The 20,809-nt window shown below is 40.0% G+C and overlaps 1 protein-coding gene across 2 annotated transcripts in view; it reads left to right on the top strand.

Annotated features, from left to right (window-relative positions):
- Nucleotides 1-20,809, top strand: part of CUL1 (cullin 1) — a 105,024-nt gene that overhangs the window by 43,834 nt on the left and 40,381 nt on the right. For both annotated transcript variants that reach the window (XM_086687570.1, XM_086687561.1), the window contains exon 3: nucleotides 18,605-18,779. In XM_086687570.1, coding sequence (XP_086543696.1) covers nucleotides 18,605-18,779 — 175 coding nt within the window. The remainder of the gene's footprint in view (nucleotides 1-18,604; nucleotides 18,780-20,809) is intronic.

Below are 20,809 nucleotides of genomic sequence, written 5' to 3'. Positions count from 1 at the left end.
TGTGTTTAAGTCAGAGGCGTGGTGCTGGGGGTGACGGTCACCGGAGTCCCCCTCCTCTCCCTTAAGCGCTGGCAGTAACCCCCCTGTCTTCCGGCGGGATGTGTCAGCGGGAGATGAACCGAGCCGTCGCTTGCGGCCCCCGCTGCAGGGAAGGTGCTCTGCAAACATCTACAGAAATGTGAGCGTGTGTGACTTGGCCCTAGACCCCTTTGTATCTGATGTGACCCCTTTCCGTGACTTGTCCCCACCAGTCACGCAGAAGTATACCTCGGAAATGGTTGAACGGTTGTGGGGTGACAGAGAGTGACTTGGCCCATTTTGGAGGCAGAACCAGGCTTGGCTCCTTAATGCGAGCCGCCACCCCACCGACCCCTTTCCAGCCTGCCGTGGCCGCGAGGCTTGGACAGACCTCTGAGCGAGAGGCCCCGTGTCTGCTTGGATCCCCTTCCGCTTTGTGCCGCTGGCTGTGTTGCCAAAGAAACCCCAGGGAGCTTTTTGAAAAGACTCTCCAAAGTTTTAAAAGGCAAATATGTGGGTTTGTTAGACTCTGGCTGCCTTAGCGTCAAACAACTAACCCATTGACTATTGAATGAAGCTTCAATTCTGTTTTATTACTTTTTAGGCTTCTAGTTTATTTTTACCTCTGGATGGTTTCCTCTTAATTCCTATATTTAATCCTCAAATTCTATTTTAATTATTTTTGCTTTAAAAATAATTTTAGATGTGACCCATTTTCTTGTAAACATTAGTCCTGTTTTGTTTTTCTACTCTTCGTCTAAAGTAAATGATTTATTAACACGCAGTTCTGCATGTGTTGGAACGGCGGGTGGTAAGTGTGGTCTCTGTAAGCAGAGTAGTAGAAGGAGCCTCACTTCGTGCGGAGAGAAAGCATCTGGAAGCCGGAGGGCTGCGGTTTCCCCACAGCACAGAAAAACCACACTCAGTAATTCAGGAATGCATCCGTTTCAGAGTCTTTCTTTAGACGTGGATTATTCTCCCTTTCACATAATGTACTCGAAATAATCTGGGGATGCCTGTCCTCACATCTGACTCGAGGCTGATTCAAGGAAGGACTAGTTCCCCTGGATAGATGATTTCTCTCTAGCAGCTTCTGATACACACTAAGAATCTTTTTCCTTTTCCGATAACATTTCCCCACATAGTGCAGTTGATTGAAAGCTAAGAGTAAAAAAATACAAACTGAAGCTCGTGTGTTGTCAAAGCTGTGTAAAGTCTGTCCAGATGGGTCGGCTCTGATTTCTTGCCTTTCTGAGGACTCGGCCTGGATTCAAAGCACGATTGGTGTCATTTTTTTGTGAGAGGTGGTTCACTACTCCCTCAAAAGCATACACCTGTTATTATCTCCCATATAAGCTTCATGTCTGTTTCCTCTTCGCAAAAACAGCAAGTAGGGGTTCCCTGGACCAGCATTTTTCATGACGAATAGCTGGGCTTTCGGCTGAACTCTTCCACGGTCGGACACAGCCACTCACTTTACAACTACCTGTAGGAAAAACTACGTGAACCCAAGAGTAGGTCTATTTGGGGGCTTTTTAAAATGGAATTTTTGTTTTTCAGATCAATAATCCTGTTGTAAAATTTAGCAGGCCAAAAAGGCACACAGTGAGCAGTACTTCCTTTCCTTCCGTCTTCCATCGGAGTCTTGGCCATACCAGCGGTCCCTACAGTTTGGGCTCTGTCTCGTTCACATCTCTCTGTGTGATACCTGCACACGCACGTGCACACACATACTTGTGCGGAGAAAATGGATGTTTATATTAACTTAAAAATAACCTTTAACACAAATTCTCAATTGCAAGTAAACAAGTAATCTGTAGGGTTTGGTTTTTATGCACATGGTACCCTGGTGGTTGATCCTTACAGAGAATTTGCTCTGAAACATCCCTGTGAGTGAACAGAGATGGTCTCTTGACCTCATACCAGGCTTAGCTTGTAGCTCACCTCTTGTGATTGTCGTTGTGTCATCTGGAAACAAGCATCTTTGTTAAAATTTATTTTCCTTGATTACTTTGATAATATTTGCACTTTAGTCAGAATTAGGAATTGACTCAACAGTTACTCGAATGCTATTAGAAATGCTGGAGAGGGGCGCCTGGGTGGCGCAGTCGGTTAAGCGTCCGACTTCAGCCAGGTCACGATCTCGTGGTCCGTGAGTTCGAGCCCCGCGTTGGGCTCTGGGCTGATGGCTCAGAGCCTGGAGCCTGTTTCCGATTCTGTGTCTCCCTCTCTCTCTGCCCCTCCCCCGTTCATGCTCTGTCTCTCTCTGTCCCAAAAATAAAAAAACGTTGAAAAAAAAAAAAATTAAAAAAAAAAAAAGAAATGCTGGAGATAAATACTCTGAAATCAAAATTACTTCTGGCAGATAGCCCTCCAAATGTGTAATGTATTTTTTTTTTTTTTGTAATTCATATTTGTTTAGGTAGATTTTAGGATTCTGGCATAGACATTATAATTTTTGTATCCTGTTTTATTTTCCTGTTCTTGTAGATGTTTATTCTGGCCTGTTTTGTACTGTTATGTTGCAGGGGTTTTGTTGTTGTTGTTGTTTTAGGTTCAAATTAGTTAATATACAGTGAAGCATTGATTTCAGGAGTAGAATTCAGTGATTCATCACTTAGATACAACACACAGTGCTCATCACGAGTGCCCTCCTTAATACCATCATCCATCTAGCCCATCCCCCACCCATCTGTTTTCAGGTATTCTTATAAGTTATGTCAAATGCCTAATGAAATGGTGGATGTGTAGGTGCATGTGGGGGGTGTGTGTGATGGAATATTTATGATGGGATATTTTGGTGGTAGTGCAGACAGGAAATATTGCACAGGATGATACTGGAGGAGGGAGAAAGAATTTGACCCTGGCAAGGTTAGAAATGTTCATGAACCAGGGCTATTGAGATGGACTTCAAAGAATGGCTATGGATGCGCAGAAAACAACGAATGAGAATCTTGGTGAATTTGGCTGGAGAGAGAAGGATGAATGAGAAAGTGGGAGTAGCACTGCTAGCGAACGTGGCATTGGACACGGCGTCGGCCAGCTTGAATGGCACAAAAATAACCAGACGAACTGGTTGATTTAATTGCTTGGATAAAGGATGGTGCCCCATTTTGGTGAACCTTGAAAACCAGGTAAGTGAGTTTGCACTTGTTTCCTTGTTTTTGTTTTGTTTTGAAAGTGTAGGTTCATAGAGATTGGATATGTGACTTGAGAATGAATGACTTGATGTAAACAGCTTTTAGGAGGATTAATCTAGAAATAGGATTAATCTCAAAACCAAATGGGATTAAAACAGGAAGAAGTCAAAGGAAACCAGAGACCAACTTGGTCTGAGTAGTAGTATTCCACACGGGTGTCGTGTAAGTTCTGAACTGGGGTAGTGGCAATAGAAACAGAAAACAAAAGCGCCAATTTCTGGGCTTCTGGTTAAAGATGAAAATTACGTTTTGACTTTCCCCTTTGCGACATCACTAGAACGGTAGTAAAAGAATTTTAAGATCAGTGAAGACGAAGAATGGAAGAGAATAAACACCGTAGGTGTTCTGGAATAGAAAGGCGGCACTTGTTAATAATGAGCACTGGGTGTTGTATGTGAGCGATGAATCACTAAGTTCTACACCTGAAACTAATATTATACTGTATGTTAACTAACTGGAATGAAAATAAAAACTTGAAAAAAAAATTTTTTTTTTTTTTTTTGGGGGGGAAGATGGAAGGCATATGGAGGCGGGGTAACTGATTACCAGAATATAGGAAGCCCTGGTTTAGAGGGTGGTGAGAGGTGCTGCAGCAGGAAAGCCACTGTTCCTGCAGGACTGGAGAGGCTCGGGATCTGAAGCCTCCAGTTTGGCAGAAGGTAGTGTGAGATGGGGCAGTGCCTGGGAGATGATGAATAGATTCAAAATCTGTAAAATTAACAGCCCATCATCCCCTCTACTCCCAAGTACAGATCATTTGGCGGCCAAGAGCATATCTTGTGTCCCAGGCAGAACTCTTGTGTGTACTTCGAACACATTGAAGGAGACTGTGTCAGAAATTCAGGGCAGGAGGCTTGGACGTTGGCATAAGTAGGAACTATGAGCACTGGCTATGACAGAAAGTTAGCATTTAGAATGATTGGTCCCCAATTCCATTGCAAAACACTGGTGGTGATGCTGGAGACTGAATAGCTCTCAGGAAGAATGAACGGCCCTGAAGGGCACATCCATTTATCGCCATGCGAGGCGGCAGCAGCAGCGAAGTGGCCGCCTCACGTGCTGTGGCCCTCCAGTCTCTCTCAGGCCAGTGGTGTTTCCAGCTGGCATTGCAGTTCCTTATCGTTATGAGTATAAGCATGAATAGCTGTGTTTTGAAAGAACAGAATAAACAACCATAGAATGAAAAGGGATAGGAGAAACTGTTAATACCGGCAACAGAAGAAAATGTTTTGAAAGTCAGCATCATCAGATATAAGAGATTCTTACTACAGTAGTAGAGTAGGAACGGGATGCTATGAAAAAAGAACCCTTATTTCAAATGAGAACTCTGATTTTAAGGAAAGTAACAGAGCTAGGAGAATAGGCGAAAGTGAAGAGTGAAAGGGCACAAAGCTTTGGTGCCTGAGAACTAACCCAGGAGGCCTAATATCTGACCGTTAGGAATTCTGGAGAAAAGCAGAGGAGATTTTTTTTAAACTTATGGTATCTTTCTGTAAAGAGAATATAAAATCATTTCTCAGAATTGAAGATGCTAAATCTCTAGTGCCCAAAATAATGAGAAGATTGATACTAGGGGAAAAATTATGAAATTTCTGTGCGCAGAGAATTATGAGATCTCCACGAACCCATGGATTAGATTTAAGGGAGCAGGGTAAAGTTCCAGGATTAGTATTGTCCGATTGGTCTAGAGAGCAGCCAGTGTGTATCAGAGCTAGAAGACCAGGGAGCCATTGTGATTGTTGCAAGAATTAAGACCATGGATACGATGGGTAAAATCCAACTTGAAATTACCCACGTGCAAAGCCCTAAGCTGTCCTTCACAGAGGCACAGTTAAGGAAGATGAACGTAATTTAACATCCTTTTCCCCCGTACAATGTCCAAGTCTTTTATTATTGAGTCGTAGGAGTTCTCTATGTATTTAGGGCACCAGTGTTTGGTCGCATAGGTTTTGCTAATATTTTCTCCCAGTCCAATGCTTGCTACTCCTTTTCTGAATGGTGTCTTTGGATGACTAGGTCTATTTTATTTTGAGGAAACCTAATTTAATTTTCTTTTACAGTTCCTGCCTTCTGTGACCTTTAAGAATCCTTTCCCCTAGACGATAAAGATAATGTGTTTTTCTCAAAAATTCATGGTTTGGGCTTTTACATATAGGCCTCTGATCCATCCATATAACTTTTGTATATGGTGTGAGGTAGGCTTGAGGTTAGTTTTTCCACTGTATGGACATCCATTTTTATTTCTGCATTGTTTGTTGTAAAGACTTGTCCCCATAGATTGCTTTGATGCCTTTGTTAAAATTAAATGATAATATAGGTATGGTTCTATTTCTAGAATATTGTTTCATTGATCTCTATATCCATCCTAAAGGAATGATACATTATTGATTTGTTTTGTGAAATATTTTTGCATCTGTGTTCATGTAGGATATTAATTGCTGTTTGCATTTTTGTTTTTGATTACTGTCGCATTATGAAAACTCTTAGAAGTCAGGTAGTATAAGTCTTCCCAACTTTGTCCCCCCCCCCCCCCCCCCCCACTTATTGTTAGGTCCATATTTAGCTTGTCAATTTCTTCTCTAAAAACTGCTGGAATTAAAATTGGGATTGTATTGAATTTTTTAATAATGATTTTATTGAGATGCCATTCATAAGCCTTAGAATTCATCCGTTTAATTAGTTTTTCAGTGATTTTTAATATATTCAGATGTGCTCAACCATCACTACAGAAAATTTTTGAACCATTGTCATTACCTCAAAAACCCTGTACCCTTTAGCTACCATCCCTTTACTCTCTTCACCTCCACTAATCTTTCTGTCTCTAAATCTGTCTCCATAGATTTGTCTATTCTGAACATTTCAGATAGATGTGATCATATAGTATGTGGTTTTATGGGCAGGATTGTGTGCTCCCCAAATTCATATGGTGAAGCCGTAGCCCTCAGTTTTATAGTATTTGAAGTTTGGGCCTTTGGGGGAATAATTAAGGTTAATGAGATCATATGGTGGGGCCCTAAGCCTGTAGGGGTGATGTCCTCAAGAGGAAGAGACCCCAGAGAATGCGGTCTCCTCCCCAACCCCAAGTAGGAACAGAGGAAAGGCCATGTGAGCATACAGGGATGGGGCAGCCGTCTGCAAGCCGGAAGAGAGCTCTCACCAGGAGCCAACCCTGATGGCACCTTGATCTTGGACTTCTAGCCTCCAGAACAGTGAGAAAATAAATATCTGTTGTTTAAGCCACCCAGTCTATGGCATTGTTTTAGCAGCCTGAGTAGACTAATAATATATGCCTTCTGTGACTAGCATCTTCCATTTACCATAATGTTTTCAAACTTCATCCATATTGTAGCATATATCAATATTTTGTTCATTTTTATGGCCCCATATAATAACCCACTGACTGGGTTTATCACATTTTGTGTATCCAGCCATCAATTGATGGACATTTGGGTTATTTCTGCCTCTTTGCTGTTATGAATAGTGCTGCTCTAAACATCCGTGAACAGGTTTTTATATAGACGTACATTTTCATGCTCTTGGGTAGATAACCAAAGTGGAATTTGGGGGTCAAATGGTAGCTGTATGGTTAACTGTTTGCATAACTATTTTCCAAAGTGGCCATATCATTCTACTTTCCCACCAGCTGTGTGTGAGCCTTCCAGTTTCTTCACATCCTGACCAACACTTGGTACTATTATTTTTTTTTATTCTAGCCATCATCCTGATGGACATGAAGTTTACTCATTGTGGTTTTGATTTACGTTTCCCTGATGACTAATGATGTGTCTACCTTGCTTAGAGAAACGTCAGTTAACATCCTTTGCCTTTTTTTTTTTTTAATGAGAGAGAGCGCACCCTTGTGAAAGGATGAGGGGCAGAGGGAGAAAGAGAAAAAGAGAGAGAGTGTTAAGTAGTCTCCACACTCAGCCCAGAGCCCCTCGTGGACCTCATTCCCACGACCCTGGGATCATGACCTGAGCCAAAATCAAGAGTCGGACACAACCAACTGAGCCACCCAGGCACCTCTCTTTGCCCATTTTTTAACTCGGTTGTCTTTTGACTGAGTTTTAAAGTTTTTTAATACTACACACAAATACTTTATCAGATTTGTAAATATTTTCTCCTATTCTGTGGGTTGACTTTTCATTATCTTGATTGTTCTTTGATATAAAAGTTTTAAAAATGTTGAAGTCCAATTCATTCATTTTTTTCATTGGTTACTTTTTGTTGTTACATTTAAGAATCCCTTGCCACATCAAAGATCATGATTGAGCGTTCTGTTTTCTGCTAAGTGGTTTATAGTTTTAGGGTAGACATTTAGGTCTTTGACCCATTTTGAGTTTGTATGGTGTGAGGAGTAAGGGTTGAAAATTCATTCGTTTGCCTGTGGCTGTCTGAATTGTCCCAGCACCAGTTGTTGAAAGGCCATTTTCATTTTCCCCCCTTGAATGGTCTTGGCATTTTTGTTGAAAACCAGTTGTCCACAGACACCTGGGTTTATTTCTGGATTCTCACTTCTGTTCCACTGATCTATATGTCTGTCCTTTGCCAGTACCTCTCTGTCTTGATTTGTGCAGTGTAGGAACTGTTTAAATATTTGAAGTATGAGTACTCCAACTTTGTTTTTTCAAGACTGTTTTGGGTTCCTTGCAATTCCATATGAGTATCAGAAGGCGCTTGTCGCTTCCTACAAAGAAACCAGCTGGGATGCTGATTGGGGTTGCACTGGACGTGTATATCAGTGTGCGGACTATTGCCATCCTAGTAATACTGCCCTCCTACCTTTTTTTACAGAAGTATTTGAAGGTATACATTTCTCAAAGGAATTTTTACCTTTATTCCACCAATTTTGGTGTGTTTTGTTTTCATTATGATTTAGTTCAAAACATCTTACAATTTTCCTTGTTATTTCTTTTTTGACTCTTACATCATATAGAAATGTTGTTTAGTTAGAAATGGTTGAGGTTTTCCAGGGTAGCTCATTGTTCCTGATTTCTAATATAATTCCATTTTGGTCAGAGAACACTCTGTATGATTTCAGTCTTTAAAAATGTAGAAAGGGCCATTTTAATGGCCCAGAATATAGCCTATTTGATGAGCATACTGTGGACTGTTGAAAAGGATATGGAGGGGCGCCTGGGTGGCTCAGTCAGTTAAGCATCCGACTCGGTTTCGGCTCAGGTCATGATCTCACGGTTCATGAGTTTGACCCCTGCATCGGTCTCTGCTGTCAGCCCAGCGCCCAATTCAGATCCTCTTGTCTCCCTCCCTCTCTGCCCCTCTCTTGTTTGCGCGCGCTCGCTCGCTCTCTCTCTCAAAATAAAAACTTTAAAAAAAAAAAAAAAGAAAAGGATATGGATTCATTAGGTGTAGACGGTGTTGTGCTGGAGCAGGATCGCGTCGGCTTGTGGGAGGTGAGGGTGCACTTCTCTCCCCAAGCCCCTGCTCAGTAATGTCCCGTTAGAAGCTGGAAATCTGCCTTGGCGGGAGGATTGCGCCACATTTGGTTTGGTGTATTTTGAAGCTCTGTTAGAAGAATATACATTCATGATGGTCTTTTTAATAAATTGACCCTCTAATTAGTACAAAATGTCTCTCTGATCTCCGGTATTACTTCCTTCAGGTCTGTTTTGTCCAGTACTGTTACAGTCTCTTTAGCCTTCTTCGGCTTAGTTTGCGTGATTATCTTTCCCCATCTGTTCACTTTCAACCTATCTGTGTCTTTGCACTTCTGTTGTGTCATCTGTAATAGCATAGACTGTCCTCCCCGTATTTGTCCCTTCCGGTCTTCCTTGTCTTTGGATTGTAGGTTTTAGTCTATCTGTTAACATTTATTGCAAGTATTAATAGGTTGATTTTTAGATCTACATTTTTTTTTTCTGTTCTTTAAAACATTTCTTTGTTCCTACTCTCCTCTCTTCTTTTGCATTATTTGGAATTGTTTACAATTGCATTTTAACGTATCTGTTGGCCTTTTAGGTGTTCATCTGAGGTTGTGTGTGTTCTTATTCTAAGGATTACAGTGTTCTTTTTTTCTTTTTCCTTTTTGCCTAGAGTTGACCCTGGAGTTTGCACTGTGTGGGTCAACTTAGCGCCAGATTTTTTTCAATAAGTACAGTATTTAAATGTATTTTCTCTTTATGATTTTCTTTTCTCTACCTTACGAATTGTAAGAACACAGCATATAATACATGTAACATACAGAATGTGTGCTAATTAACTGTTTATGTTGTCGGTAAGGCTTCTGGTGAACAGTAGACTAATAATAGTCCAGTTTGGGGGGGAGTCAAAAGTTATATGTGGATTTTGTACCGCGTGGAGGGTCAGCACCCTTAACCCCCACATTGTTCGAGAGTGAACTGTACTTAGATTTCATATCATGTGACCTCACGGAGAATGTAGAAACTTTCAACTGTACAGTTCCATTTACTATCCCACTAGCCTGTTGTATGATACATCTACATATGCTTTAAACCCACAGACAGTATTATAAGTTTTTGGTTTAAACCATCCTCTGTATTTTAAAGAATTAAGAAAAGTAATCTTTTATACTTTATATTTACTTTATAATAATCTTGATACTTATATTTACTGTTTCTAATGGTTTTCATTTCTTTCTGAAGATCTAAGGTTCCATCTAGTATCAATTCCCTTCCGCCTGAAATGCAAGTCTGTACTATGTGAAGTCCCTTAGTTTTATTTTTGGAGAATATTTTCACTGGAAAAAGAATTTTTGGTTGAAGATGTTACTACTCTGTCTTCTGGCCTTTGTATTTGTTAATGAAAACTTAGTGGTAATTTTAATTCTTGTTTGGTATGTTACAAGTAACTTTTCCCAGTTGGCTTTCAAGAATTTCTTCTCCCTTTTGGTTTTCACCAGTTTATTTTCTTTTTCTTTCTCTCTTCTTCAGAATTGATCATTTTTGATGGTCTCTCTGTGTAAGTCTTATCTCCTCATTCTGTTGTCAAGCCCGTCCAATAAATAAGTTATTCTAGATAATATTCAGTTCTAGAATTTTTCTTCATAGTTACTATTTTTTACCGCAGTTAGTTTTCACTTATTATGACCATGTTTTCGTTCATATCCTTGAGTATAGATATAGGTACATTGTCTCCTAATTCCAACATTGGGTTCTCTCCAGATTAGTCTCTCGATTATCTCTTCTCTTGAGGGTGGGTCTCATTTTCTTGTTTCTTTTTATATGAGCAAAATTGGATTGTGCCATTCCCTCCTTCCGAGACTAGGCTACCCTTCAGTATAAAACTTCTTTTTGTTGTTCTCTGGTGGCTTCAGACAGTTGGTTTTATATTTATTCTAGTTTAGTTACTTTTTGCCAGAAATTGTGGTTAGATACACTGGTACCAATCACAGAACCATGGTTTAAGTATAACTTAAAGTTTCCATGTCGACTAAAACAGCCTCCACAGTGATGTAAGTGTTGGGATGAAGTCAGATTGGAGGTAGGGGTTTGCAGTGAACCGTATTTTCTGTCAGCAGGAATTCAGTAACTTACGCAAAGGTCGATTGGTCAAAGAACAGTATAGGCATGTGATTTGAAGACGTGCATATCCGCCTGGACAAATCACCTCTTAAATTGAAAAAAAATTAAGAGTGGTTGCTACTTAAAAAAAAAAAAAAAAGTTAAAGGGATGCCTGGGTGGCTCAGTTGGCTAAGTGTTTGTCTCTTGATTTCAGTGTCATGAGTTCAAGCCCTGCATTGGGCTCTGGAGCCTGCTTTAAAAAATAAAGAAATAAAAGAGTGGTTGCTATTGGGGTGCCTGGGTGGCTCAGTCGGTTGGGCGTCCAACTTTGGCTCAGGTCATGATCTCACAGCTCTTGAGTTCGAGCCCCGTGTCGGGCTCTGTGCTGACAGCTTGGAGCCTGGAGCCTGCTTTGGATTCTCTCTCTCTCTCTCTCTCTGCCCCTCCCCTGCTTGTGCTCTGTCTCTCTTTCTCTCAAAAATGAATAAATGTAAAAAAAAAAAAAAAAAAGTGGTTGCTACTGAAGGTGGGGAAGGGTGAACCGTAGCACTCTTGCTTTTTATTGTAAGTTTTTCTGCATTACTTACCTAAGGTATAAGTTCTTAGAAGAAAACTCAAATTTTAGCAAGCAGGAAATCTAACCACTACTGTCTCTAGCCACTACTGACTAATGCTTTCCACGCCAGACTCTGGGTAATGGGAAGGGTAATCCTAATTTGGGAACGAATGTGAAGTTCAAGTCTGGATAGAAACTTGAAGACGATTTTAAGAGGTTTCCTTTTGTTAAAACCATGCCTTTTGGTTTGTTCTGTGAGACCGGGTTCCTTGCATTGTGTCCAGTCCTCTCTGAGGAGGTGAGGCTGGGAGGAATGATTGGTAGCGGGGGGAGAGTGTGTCCTGTGCTCCGGCCTTTCCTCTGGAAAGAGTACTTGGTGAAGAAGAAAGAATTGTGTGCCTAAAAGGTTTTTATTAACCCCCTCCCCCACCTTCAGAAGTAACAGCTGTTGAAGTCCAGAGGGGCACCTGGCGGGCCCAGTCGGAAGAGCATAGAACTCTTGATCTTGGGATCGTGAGTTCAACCCCATGTTGGGTGGAGAGATAACTTAAATAAATAAAAAAAATAATAAAGGCCAAGCAGATACATCAACTTTCATCTTCATGCCCAATAGCATGAAGCTTAGTATGCGTAGAATAGCATATTAGATGCTATTCTTTTAGGTTCCTTTTTTACTTATTTGTGTCTTTTTAACATATTTTCATATGGCTCTATGAATATACCAGTTAGTGATTCTAAGGTTGTGGGGTTTTTTTGTTGTTGTTGCTGTTGTTTGTTTGTTTTTTAAGTGCTTCATCCCGTGGGGGGCACAGGACCGTGGTTGGTCGGGTGTCAGTCACGACACAGTGGTCATTACCTGCACCTGTGCAAACTTGACTGTCCCCTGTTCTGTCAGCATTAAGGACCTTTTGAAGAATTTGCCCTGAAAAAACCTTTTAATACAAGCAAGCTCAGGACCTAAACTTACAAAATGGGTGGGAGCAGATGAGCAGGAAATGCTTAGTTTCTCTGTGACCGGAAGCTCACGGGCAGTACTCACGCCCTTGGTGCTCACGGAGCACGGTGACAGGTGGAAAACACAGCCCTCCTTGACAAGGGTCTTAAAGGTTCAGCGGAGTGAGACTGAGTAAAACCTCCGAGGAGTGTCTTAACCAATTCATTTAACTTTTCTTTACTTACAAAGAGTGTTAGGATAAATCTGTTTGAGTCTAAACGGCTAATCTTTAAGTAAACCTAAAAATTCCATCGAAGGATGTTGTGTTTTAACTGGTAGCATTTTCTTAGTGTAACGATACGTATTATGATTGGTGTCTTAGATGAAATTTGGTCAATACATCACAGGTTTTATAGCCACTCTATGTTCTTCGACATTGTTAAAAGCTGCGTACCGTATCCTCAGATGAATCCAACAGGGTATTTGCCTAATTCCCTACGTTTGCCGTATAGATTGTTACAAGGTTTTTGCCACTGTGAGCAATGCTGTGATAGTTTGCTAGCTAAGTATTTTTATAATTCTGTGATAATTTCCCCATGATAAATGCATATAGTTGTTGTATCAAAAGGAATGTGCTTTAAGGCTTGTGAATATTTCTAAATTTTATTCCAGAAAAAATCCTGTGTACTCTCTGACCCCCAATGGATAGAAGCTCCCATTTTCCTGCAGTCTGGCTATCATTGGGCTTCATTGTTTCTTTAAAGACCTTTGTTAATTTAATAACTGGGAGATGAATATATTGCCACGAGACAGAAGTCAGTCCTAATGAGGTAACCTAAGAAGTTCCCCGGAACCAAACACCTAGAACTGTGTGCTTGGTAAAAAGTATGAGCCTCTGTGTGGAAGCAGGAGGATATGATATGGGGAGGGGTGCGCTGGAGGACAGAGGCCACACAGAAAAGGAGACAAAGCCTTGTGCCTGGGCGAGGAGGGAGAGAGCTGCCGTTTCCATGGAGATCTTTAGTGACAAGGTGAACTGGAAAAATAACGGACTTTCTCTCCCACGGAGGCAACTAGAAAGTAGTTTGAGATAAGTTCTGGGTGTGAGGGGGGTGGGGAACGTATGTCCTGAGAATTTGTTACCTTCGGCGTGTTTGGGGTTGGAGTTTGTATTACCACCTTGGGGGGGAGGATTTCCCCAAGCTGGGAAATTAATACAAAGACCCCACTAAAAATGAGCTGAAAAAAAGTTACCAAGCAGAGGAGAGATCCCACCAGAACAAGTCAGCACATAGAACGAACAGCAGAATGAGAGCCCCAAGAATGTCAAAGAAAAGGATCTTTAGAGTGTGCCCCTAAGTGTGAAAAATGGTTACATCAAAGAAACAAAAATACTGCGGAACAAAATAGAAATAAGACAGACTTTAAGAAGAAACTGGGAAACTCTACAGATGTAAACTAAGATGTTTAAAAGTAAACAGCGAATTTGACACGGTTGAAAGAATCACTTAACCAGATGATAAATCAAGAAAAATTAGAAAGTTTGAACAAAGAACATGAAAATGTCCAACATACATGTAATAGAAAATAGGGGAACAAATATTTGAAGAGTTGACAACCCAAGAATTTTCTAGAATTAGTGAAAGGCAAAGTATGCATATCAGATTTTAAGGGTAACCAAATAAAATATGTAACTCCAGAGCGATGTAAGAACTACAGTGGAATAAGGAAGCCATCAACCTGGTAAAAGAAAAAGGAGAAAACAAAAGCAAAGAAAATAGAAAATAAAATTTTTTAAAAAAATAATCAAAATAAGATGGTAAAAAATAATCCAAATAGCAATGTATAAAACAGTATATAACAGTGTATTTATATTTGGGTTTTATAATAAAACCAAATTTATCCATTGGAGACCATCAAACTCCATTTTTTTAAGAGCGCGTTTGGCTGTGGTTTGCAGTAGATGTAAAAGTAGAAAAGTAAAGAGATGGAACCGGTGTACTTGGGGTAAATTCTAACCAGAGATGGGAATAACCATACTAACATCCGGTCCCGTGGATTTCCTCAGGCACTACTGTGAGGAGGAAACATGGTTGCTTCCTACTAATAACAAGACCAAGGGACCAGAAATATAATTCAAAAGTTTATATACTTGTTAACAGGGCCTCAAAATATAGGACCGATATTTTAGAGAGGTATAAGAGAAACTGACAAATCTATAATTAGGAAGATTTCCATTAGAAATTCTCAGTAATTAATACCCAGAGAAATGGCTGACAATATATTAGATGTGAAAAACAGAATTGACCAGCTTACTCTAATGGGATCTTATATCCATTAGAGAATGGACATTCTTTTCAGGCAAATGTAAAGAAAATCACATATTCAGCTGTAGGTCTCATCACCTTTTAAAGAAACTATCAAAAAGATAATCTCTGATTAATTCTAAAGTGAAATTAAGAGGTTTTTTAAAAAGATTTTTTAAAAGTACCCTTTGGAAATAAAATTTAACTTTTTTTTTAATGTTTATTTCTTTTGAGAGAGAGACAGACAGACAGAGAGAGCGAGCATGAGGTGAGGAGGGAGACAGATTCCAAAGCAGACTCCAGGCTCTGAGCTGTCAGCACAGAGCCCGATGTGGGGCTCGAACCCACAAACCGCAAGATTGTGGTGTGAGCCAAAATCAGACACTTAACCGACTGAGCTACCCAGGTGCCCTAAATTAACTCTTAAGAGAACTATTAATAATGGAAAAAAGAATATGCAGCTGAATGTAAGGGAAACCCATACGGATCAGACTTAGGTGATGCAGCCTGAGTGGTGTGGAGAAGAAAATCTGTAGTTTTAAATGCTTACGTTAAAACAAGGAGGAAAGATTACAAAGCCAATAGACCAAAACGAGAATTTCTAGGAGGAAAACAATTATAAAAGAGGTACATGAAAAAGAACAGAAATGAAATAAAGATAAACAGAAATAAATCCCAAACTGGTTCTCTGCAGAATTAATCATAAAAATATTTTAAATAAATACAAGACCTCACAGAAACAACAGGTTTTTTAAAAGAACCAACAGACAACTGGACCGTGTACTTGAAGAATTCACTTGAAATGGGCAGTTTTCTAAAAGCAGCAATACCTACGGTGGGGAAAGAATAGACCATGTAAAATACATGGTTTGTGAACCGTTGTGTATCCATGCAGACAAATATAAAATTACATTTCTTCCTCATACACAGTTTTACTTCAGGAAGATGAGAAATCTCAGTGTGAAATCAGGTGAAAAAAATAATGCACTAGAATCCATGCCTTGGGAGAGAAGATTTCCTAAATAAAAATTAAAGCATAAGCCATAAAAGAAAATTTGTATAAATTTGATGATGACAAATTAAGAATTTCTCTTTACATAATGCTTTCCATTAAAAGAAGTTAGGCTGCAAACTCCAAGAATGTAAGAATTGCAATATATGATGATACAGTAGGGATTTTCACAATGAAAAACTACCAGGTCAAAAAGACAGCTCAGTATTAGTCAGTCCGTAATACTTATTACGGGCTTACATTTTAAAAAATGTTTTCCAGGCAAAATTCACATACTGCAAAGTGCACAGATCTTAAGTGGATAGTTTGAATTCTTTTTGACAGGCATATACGCTCAGGTAAACCATACCCTAATCAAGAATACAGAAAGTTCCCTGGAGCACCTGTTGGTCAGTCTTTGCCCTTCAAGGAAAAGGAAGTCACTATTGATTTCTATCACCATAGAAATAATTTTCCCTGTTTTAGAACTTCATATAAGTAAAACCATAGATATCTGGCTTTTTTCCTTCACCATGTTTTTAAGACTGATTCATGGTATATCAGTACAGTAGTTCATTAAACTGCTGAATAGTAGTCTGTACATAACACCGTGATTTCTACAAGAAACTGCCAGGGGCACCTGGGTGGCTCGGTCAGTTGAGCATCTAAGTGTTGATTTCGCCTCACTTGTGAGATCGAGCCCTGCAACTGGGCTGTGTGCTGAGAGCGCAGAACCTACCTGGGATTCTCTCTCTTCTCTCCCTCCCTGTCCTTCCTCCAACTCAGGAAAAAACAAGATTTTTCCGAAGTGATTATGTATTACACTGTCATCATCAGTGTCTGAGCAAACTCTTTTTTTTAAAAGATTGTGAAGGATATGACGTAATATACAGAAGAGAACGTGAAAATCATAAACTCAGGAGAATCTTCGCCTCGCTGTAGTCAGAGAAATGCGTATTAACACCGTGGCGACCCGCAGTACAAATGTGTGGAAGAGGCTGTCGGCTGTTAAACAGCACTGGTGGCTGTCCAGCGACAGCACATCTGACAACAGGTAGTGAAGTTTACGATGGACCCCTTTCTCCCATCACCTGCCAGTTGTGTAGTGTGAGAAACTCAAACCTGTATGTATGCAAGAGAACTTAAGAGTACTGTTCTTTGCAGCTTTTGTTGGGAACTACCAAAACCTGGACCTCAACCAAAGTGATCGTTCGTAGGGTCCATCAACAAGAAAACGGAGGACTTATTGTAAGGTCTAAGCTGTATCTGAAACTTGAAAACATACGGAATGGTAATTTCAGGTACAGTGTTACAGTAAGATATAAAAACACTCGTAGGAAGTGCTGTGCACCACATCACGGGGTGTTTGCCCCTAGGGAAAGCAGAAGGGAGGGCGACACTGGGAGCAGTACAAAGCAGGTCTCTTGCAGAATCTGTGCTATTTAATTTCCTAAAAAGTTGAGGGAGGTGTAGCTGGAATGAGACCATGGGAGGAGGAGATTTGTCCAAACTGCATCATCAGTTTGTAAGAGTTCATTGTATGTTATAAACTGTGATTCCCTGTACATTTGAAATGTTGAATGAAGGGATTGGTTGTTTTAAGGCAGAGTTCTTTGATTACTGAAGCTAAAGATTTTTTTTCAGCTTTTTAACCACTAATACATATTTCTTTCAGCTTTGGGATTTTCTGTTGGTATGCTCTCCCCATGTTTCTGTGGAGGTTAACTTTTTCACGTTTTTAATTCTCTTAATTGATTAAAGATAGTAACTCGTTAAAGATCTCTTTTACGAAGATATTTTCAGAATCTCAGATTAAGTGTTTAGATGACTTTGCTTAGAAAAGCCTTCTCCAGTCTGAGATCAGGAAACAGTTCGTGGGTACTTTCTTCGTTTTATGGTTTAGGTTTGTATATTTTAAGTCTTAACCCTTCTGTGTCATGTATTTTGGAGTATGGAATGTGTTTTGAAATCACCCGTGTCTTTACGCACTAACCTGAAACAGGCCAGAATTTATTGTCTTAATGATTTTTCTTTCTGAGTCCATATTGTCTGTTAGTTTTATCCAAGTGGTAATATGTGCAGATGAACTGAAATCGTGCAGATGAACCGAAATCATATGAAAGGTTGTATAACAAAGTAGCGTGGTTCTCTGCCTTCCCCGCCTCCCAGTCCTCAGCAGCTCCCCTCCAGCTGTTTCAGACTTCCGCTGTCTATCCTGTGACTTACGCAGCTCCCTCCCTGTCAGTACTGCGCATGCGTGCTGCACATCTGTGATTGATCAATTGTAGACATTTGTGACTTCCTGTGATAAGAGGTTTCTTGCACTGCCATTTCTTCTGCTTTTTGTCCTTCGTCCACAAAGTGTAGCTTTGTTTACATTCGTTTATGAATAATTTTAAAATAAAGCTTTAGTTATTTTGATATTTATAATACATGCTTCTAGAAATATAGCTAGGCATCAAAATAGACTCTGGTTATAGTTTTTGTTTTTCTTGAAGGAGATAATTGCTTTTTTTTCTCTTGTATGGAACCTTTGTACCGATTGCGAGTTCTTTTCATGCCTTCTGAAGGACAGTTTCCCACAAGGTCAGTCACATTACGTGATCTTAGAAGGTCCTGTGTTTCCTTGGTGACCTTCCTCAGAACATTCCTTCATTCGCAGCAGGCTGGTTCCTGGGCCTGCCGACAGGCTTGTAGGTGGGGCTGGCTGATGTCTAGCTTCATTGCTGTGGTGGATGGGGTCTTATTTTCACTGTAGTTTTTTTTTTTTATAATTTTTTTTTTTTTTTACTATTTGTTTTTGAGAGACACAGCATGGGCAGGGGAGGGGCAGAGTGAGAGGGAGACACAGAATTGAAATAGACTCCAGGCTGTGAGCTGTCAGCCCCAGAGCCCGACGCGGGGCTTGAACTCAGAAACCACGAGATCATGACCTGAGCTGAAGTCGGACGCTTAACCGACTGAGCCACCCAGGCGCCCCTTCACTGTCGTGTTAACAGACTTTTGTTGATGTATTGTAAGCATATTGGTATGAACATATTTTCTTTAAAAATATTTCGGTATTAGTCCCTGTTGGCATTGATGATGCATGTTGATTTCCTTAACTTTTCTCCCAAGTCACGTTTATAACTACTGCACGAGTGTTCACCAGTCAAACCAGGCCCGAGGGGCTGGCGTCCCTCCTTCCAAATCGAAAAAGGGTCAGACGCCTGGGGGAGCTCAGTTTGTTGGCTTGGAATTATACAAACGACTTAAAGAATTTTTGAAGAATTACTTAACAAATCTTCTTAAGGTAAGACGTTGTACGTGTATACTTAAACTTACTCTTTATAATAGAATGTAAAAGAAAATAGTGAAATGATGGTTCTAACTTGATTGAATGCTAAATCTCTCACTGTTATTTGTTCATTGTTTTCGGCATTGATGTTTGCATGAAGCTAGTTTGCTCTTGCTTAGTCTTTTACCTATTACGAAGATGGAGCTTTCCTAAGCTATATTCTGTTTTTTAATTTGTTAAACTAGAAGGCTTTGATAGCTTTATATCCAATTAGTACTTTTCCTTAAATCACTAACCATTTTGTATTTGGTTGTTAGAAATTAACGGACCTTTTCACTTCGAGCATCTCATTATGAATTCAGATCACCTGTGTTGTATTTTGACCCCAGTGTGTTGTTTTGTCTAAAAATGTACAAATGATCGTAAGGTTATCTAACCTTCGGTAATCACATTTTTCCACTGTGACCTCCTTTTGCACATAGTCATGTAGTGTATTTCAGAGCTACGATGAAATCGTGCCCTTGGCTAGGATGGGTTTCTCTACGAACATCCATGGCCTTCGAGTATGGTTCCTCCTGCTCCGAGCCGTTGCTCGGACAATGATAGTTTTTCCCCTTCATCTTCTGCCTTTTCCTTCCTCAGTCTCCATCCTCTGTAGGAAAGGCAGTGTGACGCCTGCCTTCCATCCAGCCACAGGATGGGCAAGTGCTCCTTCACCTGGTGCTACACATGTCACATAGAGTGAGTGAAGACATCTATACTCTCGACCTTGGGAAGTCTGTGCTCTGTGTATATGCTTTAAAGATTTTTTGTTTACACAGACATTATGCAAAATTTTCAGCATGCTTCAAAATTGTTTTTCTTAATCTCTTTCACAAGGCAATTGGAAACTTAATATCATTCTAACAGACCCTAGTTGATTGACCACAAATTGTGACTAAGATAGCATGATTTTCATGTTCCCTAAACCATGTGTGTCGTAGAGTTTTGCTGAAACCGCTGTGTCCTTCTGTTTATTCAGAACACTTTGTAAAGTGAACACTGGAATTGATTATTCTTCAGCATTAAAGTGGGAACAGGAGTATATTGTGTTGTATCAAAGTATTGGGAGCTGTGCTCTATCAGTGATATCTTTGCATTTTGGAAAAGGTCCTGTGCTATAAGCCAGAGTGGCAAACCTTTACATTTGATAGTTCATTTCTTACTGAAATTTAAGTGAGCAAAAATCTGGTTGTATCAAGATCTGGTCAGGTTTTCCTGTGGCTTATGGGCTCACTTGTGTGCCACGTGTTTGTGGGGCCTCGGTTCTGAGGTTGACGACACTGAGGCAGGGCGAGCGGGTGGCCTTCCCAGGCCCTCGGTTCATGGTGGGGCTGCGTCCCTCGTTTGTCACCTCTGTGCTTTCTTGCTGCAGCGTATTTCAGGGACACTGAAGTGGAATATGCAGTTTTTAAGGAGGCAGATTTACCTTGCGGATGTCATTAATACCGGAGGAAAAAAATCTCCGGTTGATCCTTCACATAACAATTTGTGGTTTACCTTGTGGAAATCTGGGTAAAAATAATTTTGGTGAATGCACATTTTCCCCTTGAGATCTTGTTAAAGAAGAAATATTGTACCATTACACTTATTTTTACAGAAATGCAACAGATTAGTGTAAAAATATTAATTTATAGTTTTTAAGTAAATTTAATGAAGGAAGCAGATGCATTAAAAAATCGAGTAGTATTGGCCCTGTGGTCTAAATTGCTAATAGGACATTTTAATTAACTTTAACTGAAAAATGTCAAAAACGGGGCTGATTTTGAGGTAAATTCCTTATTCCCTTCATTCTAAAAGTTGGAGGTACTTCGTATGAGTGTATATGATACATAATATTCCACCGTGGAAAGTTTCCATTTTGAAAGGATTTTCATTAAAATTCTCTCTATAGTCTGTTCCTCACAAGCTATATTCTTATGAGAATAGGTGTTAATGAGCATGTTTTTGTATACAAAATAAAAAGCTCATCTAAAACCGAACACATGGATGTATTTTTAATGCCA

This window comes from Puma concolor, chromosome A2, assembly GCF_028749965.1.
Source record: "Puma concolor isolate L17-30 chromosome A2, mPumCon1.1.hap2, whole genome shotgun sequence".
Taxonomy (NCBI): domain Eukaryota; kingdom Metazoa; phylum Chordata; class Mammalia; order Carnivora; family Felidae; genus Puma; species Puma concolor.
The sequence above is the reverse complement of the archived record's forward strand: the minus strand, read 5'-3'. Positions and strand labels throughout refer to the sequence as shown.